The 17,093-nt window shown below is 34.4% G+C and overlaps 2 protein-coding genes across 12 annotated transcripts in view; one reads left to right on the forward strand and one right to left on the reverse strand.

Annotated features, from left to right (window-relative positions):
- LOC118266055 (sorting nexin-2) overlaps window positions 1–17,093 on the forward strand; it is a 482,399-nt gene that overhangs the window by 194,679 nt on the left and 270,627 nt on the right. The window lies entirely within an intron of this gene.
- Window positions 1–17,093, reverse strand: part of LOC118265840 (high affinity cAMP-specific and IBMX-insensitive 3',5'-cyclic phosphodiesterase 8) — a 232,215-nt gene that overhangs the window by 63,412 nt on the left and 151,710 nt on the right. For 9 of the 11 annotated variants that reach the window (XM_050695001.1, XM_050695002.1, XM_050695007.1 and 6 more), the window contains 2 exons: window positions 6,481–6,546; window positions 2,550–2,755 (listed from right to left, as the gene is read on the reverse strand). In XM_050695001.1, coding sequence (XP_050550958.1) covers window positions 2,550–2,755; window positions 6,481–6,546 — 272 coding nt within the window. The remainder of the gene's footprint in view (window positions 1–2,549; window positions 2,756–6,480; window positions 6,547–17,093) is intronic. The other 2 variants (XM_050695003.1, XM_050695009.1) reach the window with 1 other exon arrangement.

Genomic DNA, 17,093 nt, shown 5'->3' on the forward strand with positions numbered 1-17,093 from the left:
TTTAGAGTATAAAAATATCTGATATGGAATAAATATCGAAGACTTTAAGCAATCCTCTCTTATTCACAAAAGTCGAGTAAGGGCCTAGAGCACACATAAGAGAGACTGGACGACACCGTTCTCTAATACACCTGAATCTTTAAAAAAAGTAGGATCTTCAATTCACCTGCTAAATTTGGAGATGAATGTGCCTCGGAGATTAATATCCGCGTACTCCACGTACGACGTAGTCCAGTGGTGGAAGTAGACACGGATTATATAGGTGATTTGATATAATCATGACATTAAAAAGAAAGACATTGTAACCTTGAAATATATTTCAGCCATTTCTCATCGATATCATCCAGAACAAACAGTGAGTATACAGTACGATAATATTTGCACGAATCTGGGATCTGAAGCTTAAAATAAACGAATGCTGTTGTCAACATTTTATGTATCGGTAAACATTCAATATAGGCTGCGAAAATATTGGACAAGTAAACTTTGTGCGGGATTCGCAACTGTGTGGAGTATTCATTACTCTTCATGTGTGTACGAATAAAGGTTTCGACCTTAAAAAATACTAGAAAAATATCTCTTTGGTCGGGAATATTATTTACACAGAATAAAAGGAACACACTGTATATTGTATAGCGGCATTACGTGCCGTAATGTGCACCTCTGCCTACCCCTTCGAGGATAAAAAGCGTGACGTTGCAAAAGGAACACATTAGATTCTGGTTCTGGTGATGTTTCTGGTGGTCTGGTAATCACCAGAAATAATGTTCATATATTGTCCAGTGGCGTGCCATCGGAGAGGCCTATGTCCAGCAGTGGACGAGAACAGGCTGATAATGATGATAATCAGGATTGTCCAGAATCGTGGTACTTTTTAACCCCCGACGAAAAGAGGGGTGTTATAAGTTTGACGTGTCTGTCTGTCTGTCTGTCTGTCTGTCTGTCTGTCTGTCTGTCTGTCTGTGGCATCATAACTCCCGAACGGATGCAGTGATTTCAATTTAGTTTTTTTCGTATGAAAGGGGACTTATGTGCGAGTGTTCTTAGACATGTTTGATGAAAATCGGTTGAGCCGTTTTAAAGTTATGGGCGGTAAATGTGGGGAGAGTAGCCGAAGGTCTGCAAATATACTGGGATGGGGTCTCAAATTAAACCGCACTGAAAGAATATATTGAAAGATATTATTTTTTAGTATTAACAAAAATTTAAAATTAAATAAAAAATTTAAAAAATATAAAAATTTTAATTTAACGTTTTATTATAAACAAAATATCTTGCACCAATGTATCTTTAGCCTACTTATAGAAACAAAAACTAGTAATTAATAAGTCAAAAAATAAAAATAAAAGCGAACAAGCTTGACCTTAGATATAATCTTTACCTTAACAAGAATCGAAATTATAGGAAGTATATATGTAATATACTAAGCCTTACTTAACCTAACCTACCTATAAAAAGTATAAAATAAAAAATAAAATTAAAAATTTAAAAAACCCCCGACATAAAAACTTAATTTCCCTTTAAAAAGTAAAAAATAATAAAAGAAACTTAATCTTAAATTACCTAAGAATGTACTAATAATTCTAAAAAAAAAATACGTCTCGTTGGGGGACCGCATGAATACGGACTGCACACCGCCACCCGCGCCGCTATATTTCTATTTTCTGCGTTATAGTTAAGTACTTAAACATCAATTTACTTTAATGTTAACACCAAGCATGTGATACTTATGAAAAAATCGTAGAGAAGTAAGAAATAATTAGGAGCGGTCCCCCAACGAGACGTATTTTTTTTTTAGAATTATTAGTACATTCTTAGGTAATTTAAGATTAAGTTTCTTTTATTATTTTTTACTTTTTAAAGGGAAATTAAGTTTTTATGTCGGGGGTTTTTTAAATTTTTAATTGGAAAACTTTTCAATAGTTAAGGCAATGTAAGCAGACTCTTACATACAATTTACAAACTGCCACAAAATACATGGTAAAAGCTTTATAAAATTACAGCACGCAGTCCATATACGTAGATAGAAGTTGGTTTATTTGCAAGCGGGGAAGGCGTGCACTTCAATTTGTCGGTGCCCGGTCCACGTGGCCGCGTCACGACACGTCCAATTTAACATGGCCGCCAACGAACGCAAATTGTGTTCCGTACATACCCGAGCACAAGTTACTCCCGTGATCCTAATGGAGATTGACTGCGAAATGCATTAACTTTTGCGACCACTGTACCTATTAGATGATACGTACTAATATTTTTAGTGCGCATTTAAAGTTGAGTAGGCGAATTATTCTATTGTAACGCTTGCGTCTATTTCAGAGTGTATTTGTGTAACAAGACAGATAAATCAGAGTTCTTTATAAAGAATTTAATAAGACAACAAATTTCATTTAAAATAATGAAACTACTTTGAAAACCAATAGCTTTGCTGTACTTTCTATTTCAATAAACCCAAGACTGAACTAGCAAGAGAAATTAATCATAACTAGGATAGCCTCGGGGGAAATATCAAACAAGGTTTTTTGTTAATAAATATTAGTTTTGGTACAAACCTGGCGAGTAGAAACGCGTCTAGCGTCTGAGGTTGTCGCGCGTCTACGACGATAACGTGCGGCTGTTTGGTGTCGGAATCGCGTCGTAACGCCTCGAGCGTGTCGCGCGCGCTTCGCACTGAGCGCGCCTCGCCGCCTGCCCGCGCGACCGCCGCGCATGCAGCCGCACAAACGCGCGATGCTCGCTCCGGGAACACGCATAGTAACTGTCGGCAAAAAAGGAATGTTAGATAAAGTTTTAGGAAAGTGTTAAACATGGTACATTAAAGATTTGTTAATAATTACAATAGGCTACTTTCCTACTAGTCAAATTCAATACTTTTTTCGAAACGTAAAAATGATATTTCCTATGAACTTTGTATGAAATAGTGCGTTATGACGTCATAAGTTTTTGACGTCAAATAGCAGACTTATTTCTAGAAATTTAGCTAGAAAAAATCGAAAATTAAATAGTTCATCAAATTTATGAATGAGAGTGTGATTATTTTTTAATATTTCATTGTATTGAAAAGTTGTAATAATTTATTTTTGACCGAGGATAGTACCCAATTACTAAACAGGCATGATTTTGTAAACGACAGATCTTTTAGATTATGTGACCAAAGGGCTCAAAGAAAATTAGACGTGTTACAGATTTTCCTTCATTTGAATACAAAATCGTATCAAAACACTAGTAAATATGTAGTTTACTTTGGTATCACAGGATTTAAATCAAACCTAACATCAAACGGAATAGTGAAAGGGCTCTATCTCTCTCTTCTTTGAGTCTTTTGTCTCAGGTTTAGACCGAAACAGCTCGACAGCTTTTGTTTTGGATCTATTCATGACCAAACAAAACATAGGACCCGAGTTCATTGAATGAACGATTCCTACATTCACGGTGTTCCAATGTGAGGCTAGCAGAATAGGTTTTCAGGTCCCTATTGTTGGTTGTGACAATGTGACACTTTATCGTGTACGGGACAATATTCGTAGTGTCTTCGGTTTTGTGCGTTATATTTTGTTTGATTAAAGTTTTCAAGGTGAATAGTGGTAACTGGATAATGTGTGTGGTGATGATCAAATCAAATCAAATCATCACTTTATGGTGTTTAAGTATATGGCAATTAAATAAGGTAGGTAGGTATCATACCTACTTTGTGTGACACTATCATCAGTATTTTTGATAAATTCTATTTAATAATATAAATGTGAAAGTTTGTATGTCTGCTTGTTCGTTTGTTTTTTACTCCGTCACGTGAAAACGGCTGAAGGGATCAAGATGAAATTTGGAACAAGGGTAGATTATCATTTGAAATCACTTATATGTCGAAGTCGCTGGCAGAAGCTACTAGATAATAAAATAAAGAAAAATAAATGGTGTTTCGACTACTAAAAATATTATCGAGCTACAAAATACAAGTTTCCCCCGTCGTCTCTTTTCGTCTTCCATTTCCCACCAAAATAAAAAACATGGCCGCCATAAAATTAAACATTGTTTACTTTTTCTATGCTTTAATGTAAAATTAATTACATTAGGTACACTCCATTTAGTGAATTTCTGTAAGATGGTGTTATTGATTGATATTGGGGTCCGAAAATTAAGTGGAAACGTCATTAGGGTAACGTAAACCAATTAGGAAGGTCGCAGACATGCTTTAGAAGAGAAATTAATTCAATAATAATGCTGATATTTTTTAAAGATGAAGTTTTTCGAAATTTCTTTTCTTCAGAATTGTGCTCAGTACTTACCTATTTATGTGGCGATAGGCAAATGTTGAATTTAGTTTATAGGCATAAGCTAACTAACTACTAACATAGAGTCAGTGCTCAATTCCCTTATATTATTGAGTTAGCTAAAAATATCACGGTTGCAGCTAATAAGTAACGAAAATTAATTATGATTGATTTTGTTTAAAGCAAGATTAACTGCCGAAAGAAAATCATGGAAGGCAAATCTTCCGCTAAGCGTCGGTCACCAGTAACGTGTTTAAACAATAAACTAAAAAAAGAATAATTTAAATATTCAAACTACAAACCGTTTTAAATTGGAACTGTCAAAAAATAAATATGGCGGCCAACGTTTGGAAGGACAAAATCCAAAATGTCTGCGAGAACGGGCAAACGAACGAAATAATAGGAATCCAACGGACATTGAATGGATCTGTAATTTTCTAAAGATTTCTTTGATCCAGTTGAATTTATTTTAAACCGTTGCTTGTTGGCAACGGCTTTTAAGTTATTAGATATTGTTTTATAATATGGAAGCCTGGAAAAGGTTTTTGATAATTATAATGAGATAAGGTTGCGAATGTTCACTACTTCTTGGAAAATACAAGAACAAGACTTTTTTACAAAGAAAGTTAAAGAAATCTACAATTTGACTGTAAATTGTAGTAATAAGACATTGCCCTCTGAGCTGCCAGTTACCTAGCGGGTTACCGGGGCTCCGGCTCCAAGAGCAGAAGTAGGAACAGGTTGGTTTTAGTCAATAAGAGTCTGAAACTCCCTTTAGCCTCACCCAAGGCTGGAGAGGTCATTGGATGATTTCCACCCTCAAAAAAAGTAGAAAATCACAGTAGTCTAATTAATTTACAATATAAACATTAAGAATGAAATTGTAAACTACATAATCAAAAAAGGTTCTTGACTAAAATCAACAAGACTAGGTAAATCTCGTGTGATATGGCTAAATAAATTAGCCTAAATCACTTAAAATAATACACACAGGACCTAGATAAATAGACGCACGTTTGATGAGGTCACTGTATTTCTAAAACAGAAACTAAAAGCTAAAATAGGTAGTTGGAAAGGTGGACATTTTGTGTTTTTGTCCCAATTAAAGGCCCCGTTACGCGCGCTACCACAGATTGTGTTAAAATATTTTAATTAACAGTGTTGCCAGTGTTAATTGCTAATGGCAGCTCGCAACACATTTCCATTGCTTTTACAGTGTATACTAAAGTGAGTTTTTATTAAGCGTTGGTTACAAAAAAACTCAACAAAAATTTCTGAAACATTTTTGTTTATTTCTGATTTTCGTACTATTTTGTAGGTACTTATCATCATCATATCAGTCCCAAGACATTTTTTTATTTTATTTAATTTTAGGGGCTTTTAACTAATAGGCTATGTCAGCCCCATCGTACCCTAAACTTATTTATCTAAAACATTTTAAATTAACTTTTCAGCCACAAGACGTCCTGAACACAATTTCAGACTATATTAATAATAATACCTATACTGAAATCTTATAGTGATTAGTTTTAGTCGTATAGTGAATATTTAATGCGCGTACTTTATGTGAATGGTAGAGTTAATCCCAACTAATTAGCACCGGATTTAAAAACCTTTAATGATTATGAGAGGGCTGTCTTTCAAAATATTATTATACAGTCAACTAAGTTATTTGGTTATAAGTAAGAAAAAAATATTGTTTTAGTACAGAGACAGAAACTTTGTCAAAAAGTATGCAATTTAGATTTACAAAGTCTACCTAACTACTTTTTCTATGAATCAATCAAACCATCACATAAAGTCACGCAATATTACTATTTTAATTTCAATTCAGACCTTTTATTTGAGGGAGGAAAATCATCCAATGGCTTCTACCGCCTAGGGCAAAGCGAGAGGGAGTATCAGACTCTTACTGACTAAATACCACCCCGTTCCTACTCTTGCTCCTCGAGTCGCAGCCCCGGTAACCCGCTAGTTAGTCCGCAGCTCCGTGAATTAAGAGCTTGAACTCTGATTTGACCAGACATACCATTTAATTCCTAACCACCAAAAGGCCGGTAAGTCAACTCAAGTGTGTTTCAAGTGTCCATAGGCAATGGCGATAGCTTACCATCAGGTGATCCGTCAGCTCGTTTAGCGGCTTATTCCATAAAAAGAAATGGAATTCCAGTTAAAATATAAGTAAGTATAAGTGTTTGTATGTTTGTGTACTCACCTCTAAGGGCTCGGGCGGCGAGTAGAGCATGGCATTGGGAATGTTGGCGGGCGGCGGCGACCTGTTCTGCAAATACATACCACTGTGTAATATACATTAACACCACAAATACATACTTATAATATAAAGAAATATAAAATATTATTCATTTAATATCAAATCAAATCTTTTGTCGTTTTCTGTTAGTTATTACTACTCTATTTTGATTTACAGGCCCCTGACGAGGCCTGAAATTAGACGAGTAACCTCGTCGTAAAGTTATGTGAGTACCGTATAGCTTAGTTAATTTAATAATTCAAGATAACTAAAATAAAAAATGTTATATTTTAAACAAAAGCCTTCCCATTTTAATACACCTACAACAAAGTTCGTTTGTTATTTCACCTAATAATATAATTATATAATTGCTCTAGTCAAAAGAATAGGAATAGTTGATATCAAAATATTTAAGTCCAGCCACAGCCTCGTCCTTAACAGAAAAATATCCTCTATCTTCTGTGGTATAAAAACCAACTTTCCATAATCCACTAACAACTTAAATAAGCACAATAATTGTAACGCAAATACGTTGTACATTGCAACTCAACTTGGAATTTAGAGAGTGTATATACAGCATTTTATATAGATATACATACACAGTTTGCAACTCCCTAACAGCTACAAACTTGGAAAAAATACAATATAAACGAATAAAAAGTTTGGAAGTACAAGTAATATAATACCGTACAAACGAGTGTGAGTAAGTATTACAAAAACTCATGATTTGGTAAAACTTCATTACATAATAATATGTTGGAAAAATAAATTGTAATAACCTGTTACGGATATGTTATTTGGCATCCATGTTTACATAGTCAATATTTACTTGACGGAATATTAGGCTTGTTAACTGAAATTACTATAGGGAAAGTGAGTTTGTTATTATGTTTTACGCTTTTACGCGTAAACTGTCGAACTGGTTGAATATCTGTAGAGACTGGCAAGTTAGATGGCTTGGAGTGGCGTTTGCTATGCTACATTGATGCATTTGGCTTCTACCAATCATATTAATTGTTACACATAGCTTAGCTTACGGTGGAAACGGACTCTGATAAGTTAATATGTTCTCCTATAGAAAGATGCGTGCTATGAATGGGTGTTATGGAAGGCTAGGAAGTGCTATGGAAGGCTATCGTACTATCGATACATCTCATACTCAAGCAGCGCATTTTCCTCGCAGGGCTACTTTGCGAATGAATGTGATTAGAAGTCAAACGTATACACAGCAACGTGGTATAGCAAATTTCTGGTGGAAAAGCACCCCTAAGGGTGGACCCTTACCAGGTTTGTAGTCACTGATAATGCTACTTAGAATATAGAGCCTTTTATATGCGTCATTACTCTCTTTCCAATCCGATCAATCAAATTGCCTGAACATGCTGAATTACAGGCAAAATAGGTCGAGGGATACAAATAATGTAGGTAGTGAATGGGCTGATAAGAAAAATACGATATTCTAACAGATTTTTCAATCGTTTTATTTATTCATTTATGATTTTTTAGAACACAAAGGACCATTGACGTGCTACGGTAGCTACATATTATTCCTATTGGTTTTTTTCCTGTAGACCTATGGCAGGAAAAGTAATTATAATTTAGAACAAAATGTGTAATAGAATACGAAAAATTAACATAAAAAATGGGATTAATTAAATGTTTTTGCTTGAAAGAATCCATAAACGACACACGAAAAATCTTAAGAAAAAGACAGCAATACAATGATTATATTTACCAATTACGTTTATACAGAAAATGGGTGCAATTAATCTTTATAGCATGATAATTTTATCGAAATGTTCCAAATTCTTAAATATAATATAAGTAGGTACCTACTGAAAGAGGTTGCAACGCGGTACTTATTTTGTAATTAGTTTCTGCCAACGGCGTTTCCTGTGGCGGGATAAAAAGTGTACTATGTCTTATTCCAGACCATAATCTACCCTGTTCCGAATTTCATTCCGATCCCTTCAGCCATTTTGACGTGATTGAGTAACAAACATACGCATTTATAATATTACTAAGATAAAATAATCGCTTATAGGTACCTACCTAAGGAGATTGTAACGCATTATTTTCTAATAATCACAAGTATTAATAACAGATTAACTTACATCCTTTGTTGAGTAGATTACTTACACAGGCCAGCTGTCCTAATTTCGTAGAAATATCTAATCTAAATAAATCAAGGGACTTTTACTGTATCTAATGTCATAAAGATTAATAAATTTCGAAAAGGATGTTTGGCGGTTGTAAGACAACCTATATATTTGAACTATCCTGCTATAAGTTATTAAAAAAGTTTCTCATAAAATATAATCACAGAAAAGAATAACACAAATCGGAACAAAAGTTAATTATTATGTTATCAGCCTATTCACGAGGAACTCGAATAGTTTCAAGCCATGCTAGAGGCTCATATTCATGAGCAGCATTCCGCGACACACGGAGCGGCGGCTGTCGCGTTGTTATTGTTAAAAAAACTTGCAGTTAATGAGCAGTTTCACTCCAGACTAAAGTTTGTCTACAATACAAATGTATGTATGTAGGTAAGTAACATTATTATGACAAATCACAATGACGAATCCAATAACTCAGATATGACCAGAAGTCATGTACACAAGTATAACGATACTTTTATCACCAAAATGAAAATAATCGGCCATCAGCCACTTTGTCGCCTTATCTTAACCTATAAAATTATTTAGGACACTCATAAACTTAGCTTACGCATCTAAGAAAACCCCGGGGTAATCTCTCTGTTGCGGAATAGGGATGTAATACTCGATCCCGGGATAGTGTTCCCGGAGGAGAGTCCGGGATATCCCGGGAGGTTGTGCGGGATCGCGTGAGTGCTTATTTGATCCGATTAAGGCTTACATTCCCGAGCTGTGAAGAGCTATTTAGAAAATTAGAACGAGGAATTTAAAGTGCCTGTCTACAGAGGTTTTATAGCGTGATGATTTGTTGCTTCTTAGAACAATGTTTATTGAAGATCCTTTGACCAGAAATAAACTAAAAATTAGGACCATTTTAACGTCATTTGTTAATATAACTAAAACCAATTTAGAAGTTGTACATTGTTATAATTTCTGTATTATTCTAGTTAAATTTGCACACCTGTCTAAAACAGCTATGAAGATAAAACTGCAGCTCCTGTATAATTAGAGGTATGCAGGTTGTACCGTGTTTTATTACTCAGTCTTCTCTAGAATTGGAATATAAAATATGTTAAAATTTTAATATGAGGTTGATTTTGTAGGTTGAGTATAAGATCTTCTGCCTGTACTCTCTCTCTCGTCAAATAATTACGTGAGTAACCGGAAAAACATAATAATTAATTCCTTATTTCATAAAACTGAGGATTGTTGAGTCACTTTCAATACATGTGCCTCTCTGTAAGTATTTTTCCGAAGACTTAATATATTGCCTTATCAAGCCAATGTTATTATTCGGAGCCTAAATAAGTAAAAACAATTTATTTTGACCGAGGAATCTTCCCAATTGACAGCCTATGTGGTCATCATTACCCACATAAATATCCTTCACTAATTACCAGTCAGCCTATATATAGACTAAATGTAAGAACTATGACTAAAATATATTTTTGAAGTCGGTTATATGTATATGCTAATTAATATTTTCATTTGTCCTTCTTTCTGCATCGATGCTAGAATCGCAAATGTGAAAATAAAGCTTGATGTCAAGTAAATTACGATTAGTTTCATAAATGATGAAAAGAATGTGCGTCAAGATTTCCACTTATCGTGATAACAGGCATTATTAAATGTTTTATCAACAAAAATTGGAATGCAAAATGGATTTGTCAACAAAAAGAAAAAATTTGAACGAATATCCATCAATGTAATCCTTTATGTAATGGTAAGTTATAGATACTGCACACACACGTAACAAAACACTTTCAAAAAAATCACTATAGGAACAGTTATCGCACGGGGTGACGTCACAACGTCATAGACATATCAGCAAATTGATATGACGCTTAATCCTATGACAGACGTATGACGCAAGACGTGATCTTAATCTTTTTTTCCGGAAACCGTGTAAAACGCATTGTTGAGTGATTACATCGGAATGCTATCTCAAAACAAATGAAAAGTCGAAATTCTTGTGTTATTTTATATCAGAAGAATGACGTTTCGAATATTTTTTTAAATGGCTTCCATCTTTTTTCTATCAGTAGCTTCGTTTTAGTGTTCTACGTCAGTCAGTAATCTGTTTTAAAATCGAATTGTTTTAAAGATAAGTGCACGGTATGTGCACCATCATCGAGTGTTGATATTGATATTGATAACTAGACAGTTGAAATTTTCACTGGTGATGTGTTTTTGCTGCTGTTATGACAATCAAAAAATAAAATATTAAATGTTCCTATAAAACTAAGTTTATTTTATAGCTAATGGAACAAAACTTTGATGCACGAGACCGACTCGCACTTGGCTGGCTTTTTAAGACTTTGCCTGAGAAGAAAAACTGTTGAAAGTCAATGCTGCTCTAGCGCCGGCCATTTTTGAACCTCATGGCGTTTAATGAGCATTACTTTATTATTATACTTTATTTAGCCTATGTATTTAAGTTCATGTTATATCTAAGTATTTCACTCATGAAAAATTCTCAATATTAAGTATTTTATTTAAAGTTATTAAGATATTTCAGATTCAACAGCCATATATCTGTAAAACAATTTTCAAATTAATAAAAGCTAAAGCTAAACAAGTGCAATGTATAAAGGAGGATGACGACAACATTCCCTGTTTCCTGACCTCTTAATTAGGTCGAGGTCACATCCCACAAAATGTACGGAGGGAACCCGGAACAGCCCTTTAAGACACCTGTTGCCCGAATTCTGGTTAGCTTGTCATTGTAATACAAAGACGTTACATATTTTCGGGTTTTGGTGTTTGTTATATATTTGTTGTTCAAAATATATTTATAGGTTGAATTTTTTCGTCTAGGACATGGTTTCAACTACATATTTTTTGTAGGTATTGTGGATAAACAGTTTTCTTTCATTATATCAGGGTACGTTTTCAGAGATGTGCTATGCTACGTTGCTGTGGATGCGTTTGGCTTCCTCCAATCATATTCATTGGTACATATAGCGATACATCACATACACCAGCAGCGCATCTTCCTCGCAGACTTAGTATCAGTGGAAACAGTCACATAGTTTCACAGCTTATCTATTACATCTTCGTAGCATATAGCATAGCATAGCTACATAGCACATCTCTGGAGTAAAATGACCTTGAAACGGTTTCATCCAAATGTGTGACAGTTATTGTTAGCTTTGCACTGAATATTCGAAGCAAACATTTTGCTGTTATCGTGTCCATTTCCCTGAATATTGAGCTGTGAGTAAGCTACTCGAGCTATTGTAAGCTGTTGCAGCTATTGTAAGCTTTGTACTGCTTTTATTTTTCCAATATTCTTGGTTCCTACAGCCTCCAGATTCGTTCTGTTGCAGACGGATCGGAAATTCATTCTAGTTTACAAAATGGAGATCGGCTTGCTCTGTTTTGTAGCGCATTTTATGAATAAAATGTTGAATGTAATATTTTGTATGTTGCGGTTCATGTTCATCTTTCCATGCAAGAGGGTTTCGTTTTGGAGCGGTTTTGTAATGTATCGGATTCGAATAGATGGAGTTACGTTGGCCTCCTTGTATAGTAATCATCTACAGTCTGATATATGATAAGTTGTAGTACAGATATTTTCATTGTTTCGTCATTGTCGTCGTCTATTATTCGAAGTTAGCCGGAATTGATTTTTGGTCACGTCTGATTATCATATGTTATGTTTGTGAATTATTACTATTACATAGGACTTATAGCACAAATGATGAAAAGAGGGTGTACATCGATGTTTTTGAATTACTGGAAGGAATTAAAATAAAAACCATTTGAAGGATTCCCCTTATATTTTTAACTTATTTTAACGAAATACATAACTTAGATCATTCAACCATGCCAATTCTACGTCATCAAAGCACACAAATCACCCAAAAATATGATGTAGATAGATAAAACATCAAACAGAACAATTAACTTTTACATTATTTCCTTTAAACTTCACAAATATGGTCTCAATCACGTCCAGGGCCGTACTTGGACAGCTATGTGCGAATAAAAGAGACAACAAAAGAGCTGCTAACTAATTCACGTCGACATAAATCAGTGGGTGCGTGGGACGGCCGCAGTGACACCGTCGCGTAACGAATAAATATCAATTTGAAACTATTTGCGAACACTCAAGCGATTTGTTTACAGAAACGGGCGCTAGACTGAATTGATTGTTATTTGTTTCTGGGTTTTTGGGATCACGTGACGGCTATTGTTTTGTGTTTACTTTCAGTCTGGGCTATTTTGGTGTTTTTATGTATGTTTGTATACGTATTTACCGTCCTAAAGTCTCTAGTAGGTAATAAATACAGAATAGAACTAGAAATTACTCAATAAATACATCAGACATATGATATAATATTCCAAATTCATGAATGATCTTTTTTGAGACATCTCCCGCTTTAGGCGAGGCTAGAAGGAGCGTCAGACTCTTACTGACTAAAAACCACTTCGTTCCTCCTCATGCCCATCAAGCCGGAGCCCTGGTAAACCCGCTAGGTAGTCCGTAGCTCCGGATGAATGATGATCTTTATAGTCTTTGAAATCAATTAATTTAGTTTTAAACACTACGATTGTATTAATCCATTATCACCTCATACATCTACATATTAAAAAAAAAACTCCTTCAGTAAAAGTCAACGCTTAGTAACAAAAAGCTATTTTCTCAATCCGTGTCTGGTACACGTACGCACAGCGGTGGTTCGTAAGATTAATGTCAACGGTGTAAATCTTTCAGCACTCGAATATCAAACAACTGATGTTGGATGTACGCGAGCGCTATTTTATTTACAGACCAACACTTTTCTGTTTGACTGTACTCTGTATCTTATTTTGCTTTTAGAGATTTGTTTTTAAAAGGTTCTTTGTTTTGTGAAAAGGGATTGTGGAAAGCAAAAAAATTTAATGTCGTTCCTTTTTAAAAATAAGTCTATAAACTGTTGAAAGTACTAAACACAGCGTCAATTACGCTGAAACTACTGAACGGATTTTGTTAAATTTGGTATGACAGGGAATGATCTGACTTCGGCCATTCGGTCAAACGTGGATGAAGCCGCTTACACTTAAATAATTTTTACATAATAAAATCATATTGGCCATAATATGCAATGACAATTATAATTAATAACGATTATGCACTCGCTGGAATGGCAAATTGATCACAATCGTTCGATAATAATTACAATTCACAGTTGGTAAGCTTGATAAGTGATGTGCACTTGATTTCATCGAATTAATTATTTATTATAACGTATAAGCCAACCAATTATCCATCACGTATTATGTTAAGAAGGTGCAAATGAAGATGCTTTGATACCACACCCATTTTTCGTCATTTATAAGACATAATTGGTTTTATATTTTGCAAAATGAAACAAATACTTAGACGAAATGAATTATCATATTATCGGCTTACTCACCTACCTATTTGACGAGGAACCCGACTAGTTTTAGGTAGCAGCGCGACAATTACTGCGTCATATGTCGCGGAATGCTGCTCATGAGTATGAGCCTCTGGTATGGCTTGAAACTAGTCGAGTTCCTCGTCCGAAGCTAAAGAAGTATATGCGTTTCTTATATGCCAGTCTTAATTTCTTACATGATTATTTTCTTATATTTGATCAAACCGTTTCTCACATTTACCTTCATGCCAAACAGTCATTAAAAGGTTAGTAGACTTTACATTTTATTTCAAGTTAAAAATCTCTTTAATTAATTAAGAACCTTTTAGTTTTTACACAAATTAAATACATTTCGTAATGTCCTACAATCAAATCTATAAATCAACGTGAACACCGCGAACACATGTTTTACCTTCGACAGATAAAATCTAAAACTATAATCTCCGTCATAATTAGTGTTTTATCTAGTAGACTATCAGGTAATACTGTTGACGCCATTTTGTTCAGACAAACACCGGTACGAGGGCCGAGGACACTTTATCATACACTAGCTATTTCCGCGCGGTTCTGCTCGGCTCCTATTAACCGTAGCGTGAAGTTTTATAATCCCAGTAGCTATTTAATACTTGCTTTAACAAATACATCAACACTTCCAAACTCCTGTTACTACGTGGTGTTAAATATATTTAGTACATGCGTAATCCGTATTAAACGCTCTGACGTCACATCATTTAATCGGCGCGTACGCAGCCATACGGTGCGAAGATTACAGTGATTTAGTGTTCCTATAAATCCGTTTCAGTGTTTCAATTGAGTGATTACATTGAATAGGTGATTATTTTGAGAATTGGCTCTCTGCAATTTAGTACTACTAGTAATCTGCGATACTACTTCAATGTAGGAGATTTTTCTTAAGGTGGGGTCAATGAACTGTTCATGTTTGAGGTCGGCAATGTACTCACGATGCCTGTTGTGTTGCAGGATACGGTGACCGTTTGCCATCAGAGCAGTTGGTACCCAAGTTCTGTTGCTATCGTAAATATATAATATAAAAAGAATTTTATAAGAACACTAGCGGACCCGACAGACGTTGTCCTGTCTACACGTCTTTAATTTGAAACTTTTTTTAATAAGCTAAAACATTCTGGACCTTTTTGATGAAAATTGTTATTCAAATGTTATGACAATATCTAACGTCATTAATATTTGACACTGCGATAGTAGCGCCGTCTGTCGGATCCAATGTAAAACATTCCAAAATCAACAACTACTAATAAATTAAAAACTAATTAAAAAAACATTGTCCAGCGGACAAAATTGTGAATCTAAACCATTCTCAGATCCCCTTGAACACACACAAAAAATTTCATCAAAATCGGTCCAGTCGTTTAAGAGAAGTTCAGTGACATACACACTTACAGAAGAATTATATATATAAAGATAAATTATACAGTGGGATAGTTGGAGTGAATGTTTTCAGGCTTTTAAAGCGTTCGCCACTAAAGAAAAGCCATCCTCTAAAGAGGTTTGCTGTAATCGACACCTTTTTAGGACTGAAAATTTAGAGAATACTACTGCCCCATTCAGAGGATCTATAGTCATAGATGGATTTTGACTTTGGTTTTGACTTCAACCAGTCGGTTGTTATAATTTTTTCAAAGTTATTTATTTCAAATAGATCAGGAAAGCACTTTTGAAAGTCAAAGCAAATATAATAACATTAATGTCTGTCTGACGGTCAGTCCTCTATTGAATCTATTTGCTCGTTCCAAAGTGTAGATTCCTATGGAGAAGAACAAGCAAGAAACTCCATATGTTACTAATTTTCTGAAATTCCAGGTCTATGTCTGATCTAGGTCACTTCAGTACCAGATAATATTGGTTACGTTCTACCAGTAGTTAATGATTGCAATTCACATGGAAATATCACTACATATTCAGGGATTATTACGCATATTGCGAGATAAACGTAGCGTTCAGATGTACACGATCAACCGAAGAGTAATTGTTCAACCAACCAGCGTGTGTCGGTGCAATCGCCCCCGGCGTCGACATGTCAACACAGACCAAACATATATATGTATATAGATAGAAAAATTAATCCTTATTTGTGAAATGGTGAAATTATGAGTGTGGTGTTGTTTCGTAAAATTTTGATTTTGAAGGTTTTTTATTACTCTTTTTTACTCTTATTTTACATCGGAGATAAAAATTTTAGGCATTTTGTATGGAGTTTAAGTTGAAAATGTATCTCTAGTATTTTGTTTATTTAATGTACCTCTATTAAAAGCTATTTTTAATTTCTGAACCCAACTATAATTTTGTTTACATTCAACAACCCAACAACCCCCAACAACCAACAAAAACAATAAGGTCGTGTGTCGGGGAATGCTGTCCATGAATATGAGCCTCTACCATGTCTTGAAACTAATCGAGTCAAACAGTTAAGTGAGTAAGCTAAAAAACTAATCTAGTATGTCTCACGAAAGTTATAATACAAACAAGCCCAACGACCACTGAATAAAGCTCCTCTTTCCTTTTTTAGTATTATTAGGAGACAAACTAACTATATTAGGGTTTTAATCAGAAAATTGAACGTCTAATAACATTTATAAAAAGGATGAGACTTGATTGTTATTAGAAACAAACTCAACTAATAAACTTCTATTTTCCGATCGGTAAAAAGTTAAAGTAAAAAGATGTTTTCGAGAAAAGAATTGTTAATCTTTTTAAGATTACTTAATCTATATTTTCTATTGGAAGTTAAACTCGTTTGATCTTTTAAAAGTTTTATAATTTGAAGAGTATCCAAGATGGTGTGTACAATATACATATTGTACACACCATCTTAGTAGTAGTGTGTACAATATGTATATTGTATACACGTGGATACTCTACATACTGTAGGATGTTACAAAGTTATACTACTTTTGAATATCTCAGTAAGAGATTCTTTTTCAGTAAGTTACATACACCAAATTATTCATGGATCAATTTACTCTATTTATTATGGTAGATCTTTTCATTTACCATA

This window comes from Spodoptera frugiperda, chromosome 7 (assembly GCF_023101765.2).
Source record: "Spodoptera frugiperda isolate SF20-4 chromosome 7, AGI-APGP_CSIRO_Sfru_2.0, whole genome shotgun sequence".
NCBI lineage: Eukaryota > Metazoa > Arthropoda > Insecta > Lepidoptera > Noctuidae > Spodoptera > Spodoptera frugiperda.